This window comes from Tenebrio molitor, chromosome 3 (genome assembly GCF_963966145.1).
Source record: "Tenebrio molitor chromosome 3, icTenMoli1.1, whole genome shotgun sequence".
In the NCBI taxonomy this organism is placed as follows: Eukaryota; Metazoa; Arthropoda; class Insecta; order Coleoptera; family Tenebrionidae; genus Tenebrio; species Tenebrio molitor.
Window position 1 is genome coordinate 5,001,714 of NC_091048.1, and position 20,283 is coordinate 5,021,996.

The following is a 20,283-nucleotide window of genomic DNA, read 5'->3' on the forward strand; positions in this document are numbered from 1 at the left end:
TCCTGATTTAAATACCAACTTTTGTGTAATCAAAATCGACATTGTCCTGTGGGTGAGATCCTAAGAAAAAAGTTCGGATCGCTTTATTACTTTGAGAATATAATACATTGAATATTGAGCCAATCGGTGCTTCTTAAATTTAAAATATTGACCAATAGGACCTTGTACCATAGTGACAATACGCGACTAACTATTATCGATTTGGTATTAGCTAACTTGCGTTTGTTTCACTTGTCAAATAAAATAATTTAGAAAAGTCAGACAAACGTCAGATACATTTTTTTAAGTGTGTTACGCGCATTTCCAGAAAGAAAAAGCACATAATGACTTGTTGGGGTAAGCTTTTTTGCTTAAATGTGCATCTGTGGTCCTTATTTTAATTTATTATATTCTCTTCCTAAATATAATTCATGGTACGCTTAAGAATCGATAATTTTTTTACAAATGTCAACTCATGCCAGCCCCATTCTTTGGAAAATACAACGAGTGCGAAGCACTCGTTGTATTTTCGTCGTTGGGACTGGCATTCGTAACATTAAAAAAAATTATCGATAATAAGCGTACCACTTATTATATTATCCCTGATAATAAAACGCTATCAAAGTCAAATTTCACATTTATTTTCGCAAATTGAAGATTGTGTCTTTAAAATTTCAATTTTTTACAATTAAAAAAAGGTTTTATCGCAAATATGCTATACGATGGTCCACCCTGTATAGATATACATAATTATTAAAAACAATAAACCGTGTCTTTTGTGTTTTAGGCATTATTTGTTCGGATTCTTTTAGAATAAAAAATGACATTACATCACATTACTTTTAGGAACTTGCGCCTAAAAGTATGTCACTTCGAAATTCGAAACTACAGGATGTTTAAAAATTGGCGAATTCCGAATTCAGAGCGAGTGGAGCTTGTAAACACTTTACTTTTACGTTATTATTTTTATTATTTTCCACAATCATCTACACCATAAATAACAATAACACTGAACTTGTCAGCCCGTATTTGAAGAAAACGCAATTCAAAGAGTGCGCTTTCAGACCAATGTAACGGGTGTTCATTTAATATTCTGGTGGCATTACCAATGAAAATATTTTGTTTTTGTTAAGGCATGTCGTCGTTTGAACTTCCGATTAGTAAAATTAGAGTAGAACTGTCATATTTTGACATTTGCGTTCAGAGAGGTTTACGTTTACTGTTTTCTGGTGTTCACGTTAGAGCAGAAAACGTTTTTGATTGAAAGTTATTTTCGCAATGGTTTGAAAGTGAATGGTTCATGGATCTACTCCGTACAAAAATGCTTAGAAGAGTTTATCGCCGAATTTCCCAACGTTATTTTTGACCGGAAAACCTTCGAAGACAACCTGAGCCGGTGTGTAAAGCTGTTTCGTGAAACTGGAGGCGTTTACCGAAAAAAACCCACAGGGGTCGGCCGCTAAAACGCACTGTTGCAGTTATTGAAACTACAATAGAAATAATGCAAAATGCTCCCCACAGTCCCCACAATACGTCAGTTACCGCAGCGCAACAGACTGAACCTTGTGTAGGAAAATAGGAACGTGCCACAAATTGTTACGAAAAGAAGAAGGTAGACATTTTCAGCAGCTCATTTAATAAATTGATTAATGATTAACTTGTACGTAAATTGTAATTGTGTTACTTTTTTATCATAATTTTATACAACGGTGCTGCATGCTGTGCTGTGCTGTGAAGTTCTAGCTTTTGAAGGTGTTTTATTCACAGTAAATCCTCACTTTTTTGCATTTAGTGTTGGCTATTATTTAGAGTTTGTTACCGTTGATCTAATCTCTACGTTGTTTTGATTTTTTTTTCCTCGCTTACTGCCTCACTCACTTTTTTCTGGTAAGTACGCTATCGCTAATAACCGGTTTCTCTCTCTAACGCGGGTGCCAGCCGATTGTTGCGATCTTGCTTGCACCCATACATTGCAGGAGGCGTTATATATTTCTCTAATCACTATCTTTTAACGTTAATAATTATCAGTTGGTGGGGGTTTTTTTTTTTTTTTTTTCTTTTTTTTTTTTTTAACATGTGACAAAGATGGGTAAATGTGGTAAGTGTAATCGCTCCATTAGCCGTCATGAGTCATGACGATTACTTATCTTGTAGTTCTACTTGCAAGTTAGATTATCATGTGAATTGTTGCGGAATAGATGATGACGAGCTAAAGATGTTAAAATCGGCTGGAAAGGCTAAGAATTGGAAGTGTAACTGGTGTGCATCGACTAGTCCCACACAAAACAAAGTTAATCCTCTCGAGAATTCTGGTTCATCGGGTTCTCGGCATCAATCATCTGTGCAGCCAGATTCAGCAGATGATTTTTTGAAAAAACTGGGTGTAGAGATCATGGATATTGTGCGAAGCTGTGTAAATAAGCAGATGGTTGTCCTTAAGACTGAAATTGATACACTTAAAGAACATAATGTTTTACTACAACATGAGGTTAAAAGATTGAGCTCATTACTTGATGGTACAAGTCTGAAGGATGAAGGTAAAGCAAATGTTACTTATTCTCAAGTTTTGGTTCAGAATAAAGAACCCCAGAATCAACAAACCTTTGTTATCAAGCCAAAAAATAAAAATCAAGATAAGTCTCAAACAATAAATGATATTCTAAGTGGAGTTGATATATTAAATCAAGATTTTCATTTTAGTAAAGTTAAACAAATCAAGGACGGCGGTATTTTGGTAGGATGTGACTCTAACGATTTCAAAAAGATTGCTGTAGAAAAACTATCAGAAAAGTATGATATTCACGAACCTAGAAAATTATTGCCTCGAATCTGTATTGTTGGTATTTCTGATTTAATTCCAGAAGATTCAGTAATTTCATATATTACAACAAAAAATCCTGATATTTTTGATACTAATTCGGTTTGTAAACTACTCAATTTTTCTGCATTGAAAAAGAATGATAAAGTTTTCAGGGCTCTTTTGCAGGTTGATTTAATGACTTACAGGAAGGCTCTGTCTAGAAGTCATCTTATTGTTGGTCTTGACACCTGTAAAATTTTTGATGCAGTTGAACTAACTCGCTGTTACAGATGCTGCGGCTACGGTCATACTTCTCGCAGTTGTAATAATGCTTTGGCGTGCTCGAAATGTGGAGAAAAGCATGATACTAAAGAATGTCAATTCGAAATTCTTCGATGTATTAACTGTATTAATCTGAAGTCACGTCAGAAGGGAGATATTGATACTCGTCATTTTGTTTGGGAATCTGGTAAATGTGTATCCTATCAGGAATTACTGACTAAAGCCAAAAGAGATGTCTTTGGCATTTCAGCATAGCCATCACCTTCTTGCTCACCTTCGCGAGTATTGGTTGATGAATCTCATTTACACGTAAGCCCAGTAAACCAACACAAATCGCACTTGTCGGTCTATTACCAAAACGTGCGCAGTCTAAGGAATAAATTGACCGAACTCTACAATGGCATTACTTCATCAAAGTTTGATGTGGTTATTATCTCGGAAACATGGTTGAATGACTCGGTCTTGGACAACGAACTATGTAACAGTTCTTATTACATTTTCAGATCTGACAGGGATTTTATTACTTGCCAATGTTCTAGGGGGGGTGGTGTGCTTGTTGCTGTGAGTACCGCTTTTGTTGTGGAAAGACTTGATTTGAACGGCACGGATTTTTCTCTGTTACCGAATGTTGATATTGTTTGTGTAAAAATATCAATTCCCAAGACTTCAATTCTTTACATTTTTGCCCTCTATGTCCCACCTAACTCTTCTATTGATGTGTATGTGAAGCTTTTTGATAGCTTTGAATCTCTTGACTTTGTATTGAATAGAAGCGTTATCATTATTGGCGATTTCAATATCTCTCATTATGTTTTGGCTTTAAGTGGCGTCCAAGACAACAAATCTAGAATCTTTCTTGAATTCTGTAATTACATGGGTTTTCATCAGTACAACAATATCGCTAATGACTTCAACAGAATACTGGACTTAGTTTGCTCGAACAAGAAATGTGTGGTTAGCAGGGCCGTTGATATATTGTGTAAAGAGGATGTTCATCATCCACCCCTTCACATTCTATATGCTTATAACTATGCTCATAAATATGACACATCAGTTAAAGGTATTTCATCTAAGAAACAACATTTTAATTTTCTAAAAGCTGATTTTGTTGCAATAAACAAAAAATTGTCTGACATTGACTGGTCTTTTCTAAAACCTATATCTGATATTGACGTTATGATGGAGGCGTTTTATAGTAAACTGAATGATATATTTAGTATTTGTGTTCCAAGATCCCTACGTTTTTACAAATCGAAATATCCCCCTTGGTTTAATAGCTCAATCGTTAAGCAGCTGAGACAAAAACATAAACTTTGGCTAAAATACAAACAAAGCAAATCTCCTCTATTCTACGATGAATTCAAGTCTGTCAGAAAGATTATCAAGTTAGAAATCAAACGTGCCCATTGTAAATATATTTTACAAGTGGAACAAAATATAACAAAAGATCCTAAAAGTTTTTGGTCTTATATCGATTGTATTAAGAAAAACAATTTTATACCTACTTACATGACTTTCAACGACAAGGAACTGCAGACTCCTACAGACATAGCAAATGGTTTTGCTGATTTCTTTCAACAAACTTATACCTCATCTTCCACAGCAGTCTCAGATAATAATCACTTCGATATGTATTCGCGCAATTCCGGCTGCTTAACTATTCCGACTTTTACGGTAACTAATATGAGTGATGCAATAAAAAAACTCAAAACTAAAAAATCCTCTGGCCCGGATGGTATTCCTGCTTTTGTAATTAAAAACATTTGTGACAATATTACAACCCCACTTACTATAATTTTTAACCGTGCGTTAAGTTCCTCGACATTCCCTGCTGTTTTTAAAAATTCAATAATTTGTCCGATCTATAAAAAAGGTGATAGAAAACAAATTCACAATTATAGGCCTGTGGTTCTGCTGTCGAGCTTTGCTAAGGTTTTTGAGATTTTACTTCACGATACGTTATCCCCCTTCGTGAAAAACCAGTTATCGAACTTTCAACACGGCTTTGTGAAGGGCCGATCTACTGTTACAAACTTATGCAGTTTTGTGCAGTTTGTGGCTGATTGCATGAATGATCGTTCTCAAGTTGATGTTGTATTCACGGACTTGTCGAAAGCGTTTGATACAATTGATCATCCAATACTGTTAGGAAAACTTTCCAAATTTGGACTCTGTACCAATTTTGTCGAATTTTTTAGGTCATATTTCAGTGGTCGTTGTCAGTATGTTAATTGTGCTGGCTTTCAATCACACGTGATCAATGTTTCATCTGGTGTACCGCAGGGCTCCATTCTTGGACCACTTTTGTTTAATGTCTTCATTAATAATATAGCGGATGTTGTTGACTCTCAAATTTTATTATATGCTGATGATTTCAAAATTTACTCAAGAATTGACCATGCTGTTGACTGCCTGCGAATGCAGGATTCCATTGATGAAGTGGTAACCTGGTGCAACAGCAATGGTCTAAAACTAAACAAGGATAAATGCTGTATTATGTCAATTACCAGAAAGACTCAGCCTATTCATCATCACTATACTCTTGACATCTCAGACCTACAACGCTGTACAAAACATGTTGATCTAGGAATAACTCTCGACAGTAACTTGTCCTTCTTAGATCATGTTGAGGGCATGGTTACCAGATCGGTTAGATCCCTTGGGTTTGTCATCAGAAATTCTCGGAGTTTCAATAATACTGATACTGTGAAACGTTTGTATTTTGCTTTCGTGAGATCGAAATTGGAATATGCTAGTGTGGTTTGGTCTACTGGTTATAAGTCACAGATTGAGGATCTTGAGAAAATACAAAGACGTCTTCTAAAGTACTTGAGTTTCAAAGTTGATGGTACTTATCCAGAGAACGGCCATCCACAACATGACTTGTTACGTCGTTGGAATGTAGACAGTCTTTTGCATCGCCGCGTTTGCCATTCCCTTATTTTTTTACATCGACTAATTAACAACGTCTTCGACTGTCCTGAACTGCTGGGTAAAATTAATTTTCATGTACCTAGGCTGGCATCCAGAAATCAGCTGACTTTTTATATGGATACTCCTCGCATTAATACGCAAAAATTTTCTCCGCTCTTCATGATGTGTCATAATTCTAACAAGTTACCTTCCCTCGATATTTTCAACTGCACTATTAGAGACATAAAGGGGATGTGCTTCAATACAGATTAATATACTGATTTTGGTTTTTCCTACCCTCTAAATGGACTACATGTCTGTTGGGTGGTGTAATAATAATAATAATAATAATAATTCGTGTCATGCTGTTATTTTATAGTGAAGTTATGTCGTATTTTAACGCTGCGACATCCGTTTTTCAAAACAAAAGATTTCCATAGGTGATGCCACCAGAATATTAAATGAAAACCAACTATCTTTGTGGGGGGAGTCCCGATTTTTTTTTATTTCCATATTTGGACTACTGAAGTGATCCCTTATAACGCTCTGAATTTGGAATTTGCTAATTTTGAGACACCCTGTATAGTGACAATTTAAATATTAACTTTATATGTCGATTTTAGAAAAAACATAATTAGAAGGCCTGACCTTTATACAATTGCGGCCACGGAATTTTGGCCGTCACTTGTCATTCCGTTGACATGAGATGTAAAGCGGCCCTTACGTATTCGTAACCTCACTTTGTGCTATTTCAAGACTTGTCATTTTGACGCTGACTGACTTACATGAAAACGCGCTTCCTCATTGCCTGCAACAAGTCAAGCACACACATATTATACATGTATATGCACTTATGCAGGAATAACGCAAAGAGATTCATTCCCCTCGGATTCAAGACAAGACTTTCTTGGATCTTCTTGAATCTTAGCTCTCGGTAGTCCCGTGCGGTAGTCTCGGTAAGATCTGTGCACCCTAGCGCAGGTGCGCATGTGCTGCATAACGCCTTTCATTAAATAAGCACAAACATGCCTTCCTGCACATAATACGATATCTTGTAAAGCTACTTTAAGTGACGATCAAACAATGATATTTATATTAACCTAATGTTGACAAAGAGAAAGAAAGCGTAAATAGGTAGGGATGATAAATATAAAAATAAAATAAAAACATAATAAATAGGTAGGTATTAGAAACATGCAAAGAAACTAGTATTTTGTAACTGCCCCATTTGCGTCTAAAACTTTTCTTAGACTACTGGGCATGGAAAGGCATAGATTTCTGATGTAGTCCTGAGGTAACGCGTGCCATGCATCAGTGATCGCAGTAAGGAGTTCCTGTCTATTACGATAAATTTGTCTCTGTTTTTGCAAATGCCTTTCCAAAAAACCCCACATATTCTCTATCGGGTTCACATCTGGACTACGACTGGGCCAGTCGAGGACGTTTATATTTTGATCCTGGAACCATGTTGCTACCCTATGAGAAGTATGCACGGAGCAGTTGTCCTGCTGAAAGATAAAGTTTTGATTGGAATAAACCCTAGTCACTGAAGGGCGCATCATATTTTCCAGGATCCTAAAATATAAACGCCAGAGTTCAGCCGCTCTTTCACATGGAGCATTACCCCAGGACTAACAGCAGAAATCCACCCCCATACGTTAACAGAAAAGCGACCGGATCGTTCGGTCGGTTCAACGTAGCGTTCATCATATCGGCTGTTTCGTGGTCTATACACCCTAACACGACCATTGTGCGACGACTGGAAGACCTTTTCGTCTGAGAACACAACTCGGCTCCAAAAAGCATTATCTTTTGCTAAGTGCTCTAAAGCAAATCCAACTCTTGCCTCCTTATGCTGAGGGGTAAGACGTATTTTCCTAGCAGCTGCGTGGTTTCGAAGTTCACTATTCCTCAGACGACGACGTGGAGGTTCTGACGGAGCCCGGGAAATTACTGATATTCACTGCTGCAGTAGCAGTAGTAAAAGGACTGTTTCGTATCACAGTTAAAAGTTCTTCGTCTTGATTACGTGTAGAAATTCGACGTCCTCCGGAACCTGGACGTCGTTCCACTGTTCGATCTTGCCTCCATTTTTTAATAATTGCACTTATCGTGCTTCTTCCTATACCCAAACGTTCCGAAATTTTAGAATGTGATAGATCATCTTGGAACAGGGATATTATCGGCACTTTATTAAAATAGGGTATTGGTGCCATGTTCGCAACTATTTGAATGAAGTATGACAGTGACAAATTTTTGGATGTCAATTCCAAAAGTCAATCATAATGACAATAAAGCATGGACTACATCCATTTTTTTTGAATTGACATGAAAGTGACGGCCAAAATTCCGTGGCCGCGATAGTACGTATAAATGAGAAATGAGAAAAATATGGAATCCACCAAAAACGTTCCACATGAGAAGCAGCCAATGATCGATTCATTCATTTTTGAATAAGTAATATTCCTTTTGCCTCGCGTCAACAAGCATTTAACGATATTTAAAATATTTCGTTGAAATTATTGTTATTATAAATTATAAATTATAAATAAGGAAGGAAAGTTTCATCGAGGAAAAGTCAACGAACAGTAGAAACGTTTCAATACTTTTTCTACGACTATAAAGAGAAATTGTTCAGCGAGAGGTTGGTTAACATAAAAATCACTAAATTCTACGTAGAGAAAATAATACCTAGCGCACGTAAAATTTGAAATATATCCTTCAACTAATAACACATTCGCCCTGAAATTATGCTCTAATTAGTGTATTCTAGTGCATTTTGTAGTATTGGGTTAATTTAATACAATTTAAAATCTCCCAATCTCTCGCTGGACGAAGTCCACCATTGCATTAAAATTTGCGATTGGACTTCATAAACTAGTTCCTACGATATTTGGCGTGATTTTTCAAATTATTATTCAACGGGCCGTGGATAATGAACCCTGTTATCTAATAAAAAAACGCTTTCATAATTACAGCATTCTACAATAGGAGTAGAAAATAGTAGTTTATTTAACGAGCTCGTGTGTAAATTGGCCTTTTTTTGGCATGAGTGGGCCAGTTTAAAACGCGAGTGAAACAAGCGTTTTAAAGGCCCACGAGTGCCAAACCAATTTACACAAGAACGAGCTGAATACAAGGTTTTTTTGTTCGTGTTTTGACAAGTTGTCAAATTTATCAAAATCCGTTCACACAGGAGAAACTTCTGACAGTGTCGAACAAAAAACATTATTAACTTATTGTCCTTGTTAAAATTTCCAGCATTCATTTCCGGAATTCTTTATCACAGTGTGTTGAAACTCCTATGATGCAATGATTTTTTTTACCAAGAAACCCCTTAAAGGTACCATCGTTTAGCAAATAAACCAGATTTTTATTAAACATGTTTCAGACGACTCGTTACGGATAGTCCGGATTTTGTCAATTGACATTTTAAAGTTAAGATTCGTTAGAATCCTTCTTAAAGCGACATTAATTTTTCAAGCAGCCATGACACTGATTCAAATCTACTTCTTCTGCTGCGTTCTGACTCTTATGGATTTTGTCAAATACAGCCCCATGTTTTTCGGAATGTTTTATGTAATAATGGAAAATAATTTTTACCGAAACAGAATCATCTTTTTTTTTAATTACTCAGGGAATGCTCAGCACCATAACACTACTGCAAGATGGCGAACTTGCTGACATCACTTTGAAAAATTTAAAACCATGGGCTTTGGACAGCGGTGATAACAAAACCACAGCAAAAATTAAAACCGAATCTGTGTTTTGGACAAGTTTTGTGTTTGTCAATTTTGGGTTGGCACTAATAGCTGCGAGTCTATTTGTCCTACCTGTTCGCAATGACAAGGATGTATTTTTTGCTCTGTACCTTTTTGATAGATATTTTTCTGAGTACGCATCTATTTTGAACTGGGTTTATAGATGGATGGTTTTTATACAAGGATTTACGATGGTGAATTGTTCCCATCTGTTCTTGTATATTGTAGAGCATATTTTATTTCAAGTGAACTTATTACTTTCACGTATTGCTGGTATCACCAATGTGTCTCAGTACGACAGCGAGGATGAAAGTTCTTTGCTTAAAAATGAACACTACCAAATGGAAGTTGAAAATAGAATAAAATTTTGTATAAAAAGACACGTTGATTTAAGAAGGTAAATTGTTTTACTGTAATGTATTTCGCTGCAAAATTTGTTACAGAGTTTGTACTGAAGGAGTAACAAAACTTCAAAAATGGATTCCCACCTTTTCCCTAAATGGAATTCTTCTGTTTATATGCTGTATCGTCTATTTTTTCTTGGTAAGTTGCATCTACTCTGACATAAATCTTGAGAAACAAAGATATTAATCTTAGAATGACGACAATCCGAAAGGAAGATATTACCGAGTCGGTGCCGCCGTTCTGACCGGCCTGACCACATTTTGTTCGATGATATTTGTAGGACAATCAGTGGAAAATGAGGTATATCTGTTACTTTGTTTATTATAGATGTAGACTTATTTGATTACAGACAGACGTGCTACATCTTATTAATACAAAAATACGATGGTCCAGTTTGAATCGAAGCAATTTAAAGCTATTGATGATTATGACACTAATGACCAAGAAACCTTTCAGCCTTAAATTTTCAAATAATATCATTGTTAATTACGCATTGGGAGTTAAGGTTAGTGTTGTTCTGTCTATACATTTGTTTGACTAATTGCCCTTTCAGATTGTTAAACTGGTTTATTCTGTCGTGTGTTTTCTCGTACAAATGAAACAGTTTCTGCATTAAAATTAGGTATATTCTGTGGTATATTTTCCAAAACGATGTATACTAAATGCTCACTGTGTAAATTATAGAATAAGTTCAATACTCAAATACACTGTAGAATAATTTCACTGATCAAATTAATTTTTCCGTTTGATAAGATGTGATTATAAAATTAAAATAGCATGAGATAAAAAAAAATAGACAACGTCGACTATGGTCTTTTCTTAATTTAAATTTTATGGCCTGTTATGAAGAATTTCATTTTCCGGCCGAAGCAGCCCGCCATTCCTACAACAACTCTTACTAAATTATTCGAAAAACTGTTGACTTGTTCATGGTGTACTTTGACTTATTTTTTTATCGCACCGTACATCTAAACTTAGTTTCACTTAGCACTGAATGTGTTGTTGAGAGTTTAAATATTGACTACTGTGTTCTTTTAAATAAACGAAAGCATCACTTATGAATGTAATATTTTTTAAAGCATTGAATATACTATGTAATCTTTTCCATGATGAGAATAAAATCTGGTTTGAATTTCTGGTTTCATTTCTTCGATTTCCTAGAATCAGGTCTGTTTATTATGACGGACGAAGTAACGGGTAACTATTAAAATTTTCACTAGGGGTTGGCATTGAACGAGTTTTTTTCTGTTATTTTAGACACACGCAAGAACGAACGACAAATGTCAGTCAGTTCAATTGAAACATAACCTATAATGTTAACTATAATGTCAAACTTGTCAGTGTCTAAGGTGCAACGGAAAACAAAGAATGTTCCATAGCCAACCCTAAGTGAAAATTTTAATAGTCACCCGTTATACCGTGTGAACAACAATTACTGATTGAGTTGGCAATACATTTTGGTGACTTTTACGTCATGTTACAACGAGAAAACCATCTTATTAATAAAAGAATACAAAAACCAAGACGTTTAAATATGCCGAAATGCTCATACTTTATGGAGAGTGCGGGCGGAATGCACGTGAGGATGCAAGAGAATATGCAATACGTTTTTCACAACGTTTGCCATATCCAAACTATAACGTTATTCTACGGTTGGTGAATCGTGCTCGAGTCACTGGGTCCTTTGTGCGTATATGACAAGAATTTGGTGGTCCCCCGCGAGAAGCTAGACCGCCAGAAACTGAAGATGCTGTTCTTCAGTCCTTTGATGACGACGGTGGAAGAAGCATATTTGAAGAACTATATTTACCGCGAACCTATCAATACTTTAGAAGAACTGAATGACCGAATTCACGAAGCACTGGCTATACTGTTATTCCTAATATGCCTATTTTTTCAGATGAAAAGTGTTAATTTGGAACATTTGTTATAAATTATTATTTTTATTTTGCATGTTTCTTATTTCATTTGTTGCATTCTACATCGTTTCATTTATAAAATTTGATACAAGTTTTGTGCAGCCCCTCAAGATGCTGCAAGGGTAGCGGTCATAAACCCCCATCTGTGCGAAATATGAAAGAAAATGTGGGTGGTCGAAGACATGCCGCCGGCCTTGAAGCCTTCCAGGGTTCAACAATAAATTGAATCAATTTCATATTCTAATAATTAATAAATAAAATAAAATGATAAATTTCAAATGAGTAAAATAAAACAAAATTAAATACAAGAAGAAAAAAAATGATAAAAAAACTAAAAATAAAAAAAATTAAATTAAGTGAACATAAGTAAGATGATATACAAGGTAAACGAAGTACATAAATACACAAAAAAAAACGGGGTGAACAATTTACAGTTTTTCACTCGCAATCGGTCAACACATGAACGTCCTCGCGTTCTAGGGGTAAAACACACAGTTTGTGTACTGAACGTTTCGTAGCACCGTTTTTCGTTATTAACGACGCCACTGTCGGTAACCCGTCTTTTCCAAAGTGGAGCTCGGTGCAGCAACACCAGGGAGCCGACGGCAGGTGTGGTGTCGGGATTTCTCCACTTGGATCTCGCCTGGAGTCGCGAGAGATACTCCCGAGTCCATCTTCGCCAAAAGAGTTGACGCATCCTTTCGACGAGTTGCCAACGGGACAGTCGATTGGTTTTAACTTCGGTGATGTCACCCTCGTGGACTGCGGTCAGAGATTCACCTGGGGAAAGGAAATGTCCGGGAGTCAATGGTTCGAGGTCATTGGGGTCGTTACTAATCGATGTAAGGGGGCGAAAATTTAAAATTGCCTCGATTCGCGTGAGGAGCGTGTACATCTCTTCGAACGTTGGAGTTCCAAGTCCGATGATTCTTTTCATGTGATTTTTTACCGATTTGACGTTTATTTCCCACAGTCCGCCCATGTGCGGTGACCGCGCTGGAATGAAATGAAATTCGGTGTTTCTTTCTGTTAATTTGTTTATTACATCGAACTGAAATTCGGATGAATTTTTGAGTTTCTTGATTTGCGGTAAGGAAAATTTTCATTTGCACAAGGTTTGACTGGTAGGAAACGATGTAGGAGGACGTCCTGAGGCTGTCTAGCCAGAAAAAACGCCAAAAATTCCAGAAATAGTTAAAATGAACAATTACCCCGAATTTACATTTTCAATGGTGACAACTTGGTCTACCTGCTCATGAAGGTCGAGCTTTTGTTGTAAAAAATGGAACAGAGATGTTTTATTGTCGTCGATTGAATTTGACTCTGATCGGGAACGGTAATATGTACCGGCAGTGATCTGTTCCTCATTTTGACTTTTTTGAATCAGACTGTAAATTTTTGAAGCAACATCGCAATAACGCCGTTCGAAGAAATCACGTTCGTTGTCGTTCTCTTCGTCTGTTAAAATACTACCGGGCATTATTTCAACACGGAGTTGTGCTTTGTCAAAATCTTTTAAGATTTCCTCTAAAAATTTTAGACCTACGGTTAAGTCGTTTATCTTTTTTTCGATCGTAACATCGTATACGTATTTTTCCATTCTAGATAATTTGGCTTTTGCAGCCCCTCAAGAAGCTGCAAGGGTAGCGGTCATAAACCCCCATCTGTGCGAAATATGAAAGAAAATGTGGGTGGTCGAAGACACTGGTAAAAAATGGTTTTGTGACTTACGACTAGACGAATTGTACAAAATGGTAACAGTTTAGGTGAAAGATCTCCTGAACATAACTAGTTTACAACAATCTCGTAGCAACATTGATTTTTTGGGTTTTCTTTAGTTAATGCTTACATCTTTTTATACAGCTAATGATTTGAGGTCCTGGTTAGGTAGTCTGATTTTAGTAAGCTGTCCCTTCTTCTAAAAATTAAATTGCAAAACGTACTCGTACTATCCTGCATTGGTTTGAATTTCCCAAAACCACTTTTTTGGATTATTTTGCCGACAAAGGTATCGCGAAATATAAAACATAACATAAAATGTGACTAACAAAAATTCCGCTTCCAACGAAGGTCGTTAAGGACGTTTCGTTGAAATTATTCAATTTTTTTTATAAGTCGTTTTCTGTAACGAAAAATTTCTAGAAGCCCGTCAAACTGTAAACAAAACCCTTGAATTAATTTTCTCATATTCACGTTTGACTTTATTTTTGTTAAGTAAAGACAAGGAGAAATAAAATCAATATCAACAAGCATTGTGATAAAAAAAAGACTTCTATGGGGTAGCAAATAGAATAATAAATAAGACATTAAATACGGCTAATGTGAATATTAAGCCAAAGCTCGTTTTATCTGAGAGAATAAATATCCATTTTTGAACTTATCGAAGTGTAAAGCCACGTAAGTCACAGCATACTTTTTTATGTAAATTTTTACAGTTAACATTTACCCATTTAAGTTTTGTGATTCTCCTAGAGCTGAGATTAACATAATATTCTTTAAATACCTACTTTCAACATAATTGTTATCACCTTCCAGCAACTGTTCGTTTGTCTTTGTCCAATAATTTACTGTTGGAACTTGAATGAGATTCTATCTCGCACCTCCTCAACAAAGGTGTCCACATAATATTTTTCTCTCAGCTTATTATTCCATAATTCGGCCATCTAGCTATGACACACAGCGGGCAGGGGACGATTGGGCCGATATGACCTGGTATAATCCGGGTCGTCCCAAACTACCTGAAATCCACAGGTACGATTGCGCCGGTACTAAATTTAATCTCATAACGGGAAGGATAATTAGAAAGGTAAAGTGGAACCAGAAATATAGTGTTTTTATGAGGGATGGAGTACATAAACTTGAGGGGGTCAGTTATGGCAGGCAATAAACTTCTGCCACTCGTCGTGCGACTGGGTTCTACCTACCTTTGTCTCCGATGGTCCATTTTCAGACGGCTCAAAAACATCTGTCATAGAAGATTTATAACTCTCTTCAAGTTGGTAATAAAAGTGACCCCAAAATTGTAAAAGAAATTATCGACCAGAGTCCATAAAAACACTATATTTCTGGTTCCACTATACCTGTACCTGTTTGCAAATAAAGTAGGGGTAGTTGAGAATATTCGGACAGCGTTTTACCTTTGATTTTATATTACTAGATTGGCCACCAATGGAACCAGTTTTCTGCAAACTTTTGGATGCGGATACCAGAGGGAGCGCCTATTGCCGCTGTGTGAATTCGGTTAGACATACGTTACGTTTCTGTCGCCAGAGTAAGCTTGTCGTAACTTACTAAAATCATTAGTTTCGTCCAACAATATTCGAGTGATCGCTGGAATAAACGCTACAATGGAGAAGATGCTTAGTAAACGTGGCAAGATTCTTGTAATTTTCGAAAATTTTAAATTCCCAAATATACGTATTAGTCCAGTCAACATAAACATAAAAAAGGGTCCGACCCACCATTACCTACTACCGGCGCAATCGTGCCCAGGTATTAACAACCACTTGGGTCGCCTCGGCGCAATCGTACCATCATGTTAAAACGGGCAACTCAGGTAATACCGGCGCAATCGTCCTATACCGCCCTCAGCGGGTTGTATTTTAAATTACAAGAATAAGGTGTAGTCAACTACTCATGAACTGGGCGCACTCGAACTGCGGTCCAAGTACAGTCAGGTAAAAAGGGTCATAATCGGTCTTACTAATCTCCTCCCGAACTGCGGTCAAGACCTCGAGAGGTGAATTTTTTTTTATCAGTTAACAGCACAGAATCTCACGTACATAATATTTTTTTGTGAAACTAGCATGCAATTTATGTGTAATCAACAAATGTTCTTTGTTGATGAAACATTTCACTACCGCCAAAACAGAATTTTATTAACTCTAGATTGAACACCTTAATACCAAAACATTAGTATAATTATGTTAAATAATGCGTGTCTCACAAGTTTTGTAATACTGTTTTGTAAATAAATGTTTGTTTCCAAAGTTTTGAATTAAATATAATAAAGTTTAATTGCAATTCATGGTGTTGATGTCCATAGTTGCATAGTTACATTTTTTAGTGCAATTTTCAATAACAAAAAAAAAATGTAATTTAACCAAAAGGTAAACCATTGCCTTATCAGCAACACATGGCATGGTGGGGGAAGCCAACAGGTACATACCTTTTAGTTATCACCGAAATACTGCCAACAAAAACACTAGATAATCATAGCCAACTCGGTCCCAAAAAGTTGGTGATTGCCTAATAGGTAAAATTTTCCTGACCGCAGTTCGAGATAAGATTAGAGACGACCAGGTAAGTTAAAATTCTTTGACCGCAGTTCGGGTGTCGGATTATCTTCTGAACGCTGACCGCAGTTCAGGTGCACCGCATGAACTATAGTGCATTCATTTTAAATGTTGGGTTTTGTAATAAAACTTCCCTGCTTTGACACTTGTCCGAAACTCAGTGAATCTAAAACTGTGTTCAATATATTCGGGTCCAAAATTAAAGAATGGTGGGATCGAGATCAACTTTTAGAACACCAAGTGAAACCATTAACATTTGTTGCCAATACTGGTGAATCATCTAGTGAATTTGATTCAAATGACGATTAATTTTTTATTTGTTTACGTATTTTATTATTTATTTTTTACTTATTTTAAAAGATGCATGTAATGGATACTTTACTAATTACACTTATTTCTTTATTAAGTAATCTTATTTGTCAAATACATTATTTAAAATCAACAATCTCTACATTTTTTGGTCACTGATCACAAAATGTGTTTTAATTTTTTTTTACTTGTGGATATTTTAACGTCTCTTTCTTTTGCTCGTCGATAAGATGGTGAAAGTACGACGTGGTACCAGTTTTATATGAACAGAGGGATTCCTACTTTCCGGTACCGATACAAAGAAAATTTGCCGCTTTCGTAATTTATGGTGTTTTGAGTTTATAACTTTCCCAACGTTTAAAATGAATGCCCTATAGTCGTTCCTATTTTTAAAAAGTAATTTTGGTTTATTCCGCGAAAGAACTCGCCAATTTCATTTAATTTCCTTGTTAACAAAGTTCGAAGAAACTCTGATGGAATTCACTTCACTTTAATTCTCAATTTATCGTGTTTTAAACAATCTTAATTTGTAGTCCTTGTTAAGAATTCCAGTATTCCCTGTCCCAATTCTTGAATTTCCATTATCACAGTGTGGTGAAACTCATATGCGATGAACTATTTTACGAAGAAACCGTTTAAAGGTACCAACGTTATGCAAATAAACCAGATCATTATTAAACATGTTTCAGAGGACTCGTTACGGATAATTCGAATTTTGTCAATTGACATCTTAAAGCTAAGATTAGTTAGAATCGTCCTTATTGCGACATTAATTTTTCAAATGGCCATGACACTGATTCAAATCTACTTCTTCTGCTGCGTTCTGACTCTTATGGATTTTGTTAAATACAGCCTCATGTTTTTCGGAATGTTTTATGTAATAGCGGTATACATATAATTTTAGCGAAACCAAATCTTTTTTTAAATTATTTAGGGAATGCTCAGCATCACAACATTACTGCAAGATGGCGATATGGCTGAGGTCTGTTTACAAAACACGAAACCCTGGTCTCTGGATAGTGCTGGTAAAGAAACAATGGCAAAAATTAAAACCGAGTCGGCGTTTTGGACAGTTTTTGTGATTCTCAATTTAGGATTGGCACTAATAGCTGCAATTCTATTTGTTCTGCCTGTTACCCATGACGAAGATGTGTTTTTTGCAGTGTACTTCTTTGACAAATGTTTTTTTGAGTACGCTTCTCTTTTGAATTGGATTTATAGATCCACGTTTTTTATATTAGCTTTTACGATGGTGAATTGTTCCCATCTGTTTTTGTATGTTATACAACAAATGATCTTTCAAATGTATTTACTTGTGACACATCTTGCCAATCTCACTAACGTTGTTCAATATAACAGTGAAGATGACAGTTCTCTGCTTAAAAATGAACACTACCAAATGGAAGTTGAAAATAGAATTAAATTTTGTATCAAAAAACACGTGGATATAATAAGGTAAATATTTCTACAGCGGTGTAAACTACTGCAAAATTTGTTTCAGTGCCTCATCTGCAGGAGTAAAAAAACTTCGAAAATGGATTCCTCTTTTTGCTCTCAATAGAATTCTTTTATTTATATGCTGTATTTTCTATTGTTTCTTGGTAAGTTGCATTTATTCTGACATAAGTGTCTATAAGCAAAGATTATTTTAGAACGAAGACAATCCGAAGGGAAGATATTACAGAGTTGGTGCCATCTGTATTGTCGGCCTGACCACATTTTGTTCGTTAATATTTATAGGACAGAGAGTGGAAAATGAGGTAGATACATCTGTTATTTTGTTTATGAAAAATGTAGACATATTTGGTTGCAGTCAGACCTGTTACTTCGAATTAATACAGAAATACGGTGGACCAGTCTGAATCGAAAAAATTTAAATTTGTTAACGATCATGTCAATAGTGATGAAAACACCCTTCACTCTTAAATTTTCAGAGAATCTCATTATTAATTACGCCGTAGGACTTAAGGTTAGTATCGTTCTGTTTATACATATATTTGTTTCACTAATTACCTTTTCAGATTGTTAAAGTGGTTTATACTGTGTTGTGTTTTCTCGTACAGATGAAAAATTTTCTGCGTTAAGACTATACTGTGCGGACCAGGTTCCTGTACATTTTTTATTTGTATTACAAAATAAATATTACCAAATAAATGCAACATTCAAATCTGGCTTCATTACACAGAATACATTTCACCGTTTTAAATATCTATCCATCGTAATTTGTTGTGCTAAATAGAGCTTCAGATATGTGTGTGCAGTAGTATAGTTTTTTCGATGATATCGATGGAATTTGGTACCAATTTCTTGTTTCATTTCTCTAATCTGTTGATTTTGTTTTGGTTTTGGAATGAAACCTTTTGAAAATGGGTGCTGTGGAAGCAAATTATGAAATTTTATTTTTTTAAATTTTTACAAAAAGTGAAAAAATGAGGTTTATACCATCAGAATTTTTTTCCTTTAAGGAAAAATAATCCGATTTTCAAAGGACCATTTCATTCTCTCAATAGGCATTTCATCAGCGAAATTTTTGTCGGTGTTTATAGATAAATGTCTATAAGCTCTTCAAGTACGTTCGTCGTTTACATTGAATTACCGTTTTGAAACGTATACGTCAATTTGGGTGATAGAGTTCTTATGAATCTTATGATATTTATTTTTTCCAACATCGATTATGAAAATGATACTTTCATCACTCAATTTAGTGAGGAAAGTAGGCGTTTGCATCACTAGTGAGGAAAATGGAGAAAGTAAACTCACTAGTGAGGAAAATTTATTTAACAATCTACCACCTACTTATTAATATAAAAAATTAAAACACTGTATTTGCATTAATTGAAACTCCAGATCCGGAAAATTCAAAAAATAGGGGAGTAAAATGATTATAAAGAAATTTAAAATTGAGACTCATTTTCATTAGCAATGTTGGAAATAATAGTATACACAATTCGTGATCAAAGTGCGATTTTTCAACTCGCAATACTATCCTCACTCGCTGGCGCTCGTGAGTATATCATGTATTGCTCGTTGAAAAATCAGGCACTTTCATCACTTATAGTGTAATATACTGTTGAATTATATTACATATCAACACGTTGCTATATTTTGTTAAAAACTATTAAAATTTAAGCTTTGATCAAATTCGTAACTGACGAGAGTTCATGAGAATTCATTCATTATTTCGTTTAATGTACACTATAATTCGTTCCCATTAATAACGATTAACTCTTTGTGCTTTCTACGTACGTACATATTATCAAGGTGGTTTTCTATTCGTGGAATTTTGTTCAAGGTTTTACACATCCATTTGCATTTGAGAAAAATAATTTAGCACTGTTCGATCAAAAACACATTAGTAAAGTATTGATCCAGATATTTCCTACATAACACAATGTATATTCATCGTTTGATTACTGTTTATCTAGCCAAAACGTATTTCTTAAAGTGCAAAATTCTCTTAGAATTTTGATTACTGTTCTGAGTAATTGTTAATTAGAGGTAGGTATGTACTAAGTCAAAAGGCTTTCTTACATGTCTATTATTTTCAGCTATAATATAACTAGTGGTATGATTATTATCGATGATATTATGAGTGAAATTGCGCTGAAGATTTCACGAGT

At 35.4% G+C, this 20,283-nt stretch overlaps 3 protein-coding genes and 1 long non-coding RNA gene across 8 annotated transcripts in view; 3 read left to right on the forward strand and 1 right to left on the reverse strand.

The window, feature by feature from the left end:
- LOC138125606 (uncharacterized) overlaps nt 1-20,283 on the reverse strand; it is a 196,000-nt gene that overhangs the window by 92,025 nt on the left and 83,692 nt on the right. The gene's annotated exons all lie outside the window — the stretch shown is intronic.
- On the forward strand, nt 194-11,012 carry LOC138125714 (uncharacterized). The gene is made up of 8 exons (XM_069041166.1): nt 194-336; nt 9,236-9,317; nt 9,366-9,616; nt 9,660-10,132; nt 10,179-10,278; nt 10,333-10,440; nt 10,490-10,645; nt 10,694-11,012. The coding sequence occupies exons 2-8, from the start codon at nt 9,287-9,289 to the stop codon at nt 10,754-10,756; spliced, it is 1,182 nt and encodes a 393-aa protein (XP_068897267.1). The 5' UTR covers nt 194-336; nt 9,236-9,286; the 3' UTR covers nt 10,757-11,012.
- LOC138126685 (uncharacterized) lies at nt 2,039-3,570 on the forward strand. Of its 5 annotated transcripts, XR_011157922.1 has the most exons (4): nt 2,039-2,077; nt 2,134-3,017; nt 3,070-3,248; nt 3,312-3,570. XR_011157922.1 is itself a non-coding variant. In XM_069042444.1 (3 exons), exons 1-3 carry the CDS (start codon nt 2,073-2,075, stop codon nt 3,314-3,316), a joined length of 1,125 nt encoding a protein of 374 aa, XP_068898545.1. In that variant the 5' UTR covers nt 2,039-2,072; the 3' UTR covers nt 3,317-3,570. The 5 variants fall into 5 exon arrangements, 3 of the variants coding, with proteins under 3 accessions (XP_068898545.1, XP_068898546.1, XP_068898544.1); XM_069042444.1 differs by having other exon boundaries at nt 2,134-3,248; XM_069042445.1 differs by having other exon boundaries at nt 3,070-3,570.
- Nucleotides 17,460-18,629, forward strand: LOC138125268 (uncharacterized). Its single transcript, XR_011157392.1, has 3 exons — nt 17,460-18,264; nt 18,316-18,423; nt 18,477-18,629. It is a non-coding gene; the product is annotated as an uncharacterized lncRNA (long non-coding RNA).

Bases quoted from the DNA above. Each gene is read 5' to 3' on its own strand.
- LOC138125714 (XM_069041166.1), top strand. From the start codon at position 9,287: ATGATTTTTTTTACCAAGAAACCCCTTAAAG. The intron at 10,441-10,489 runs GTATATCTGTTA...ATTTGATTACAG, and splicing joins GACAATCAGTGGAAAATGAG to ACAGACGTGCTACATCTTAT. The intron at 10,646-10,693 runs GTTAGTGTTGTT...TTGCCCTTTCAG, and splicing joins ATTACGCATTGGGAGTTAAG to ATTGTTAAACTGGTTTATTC.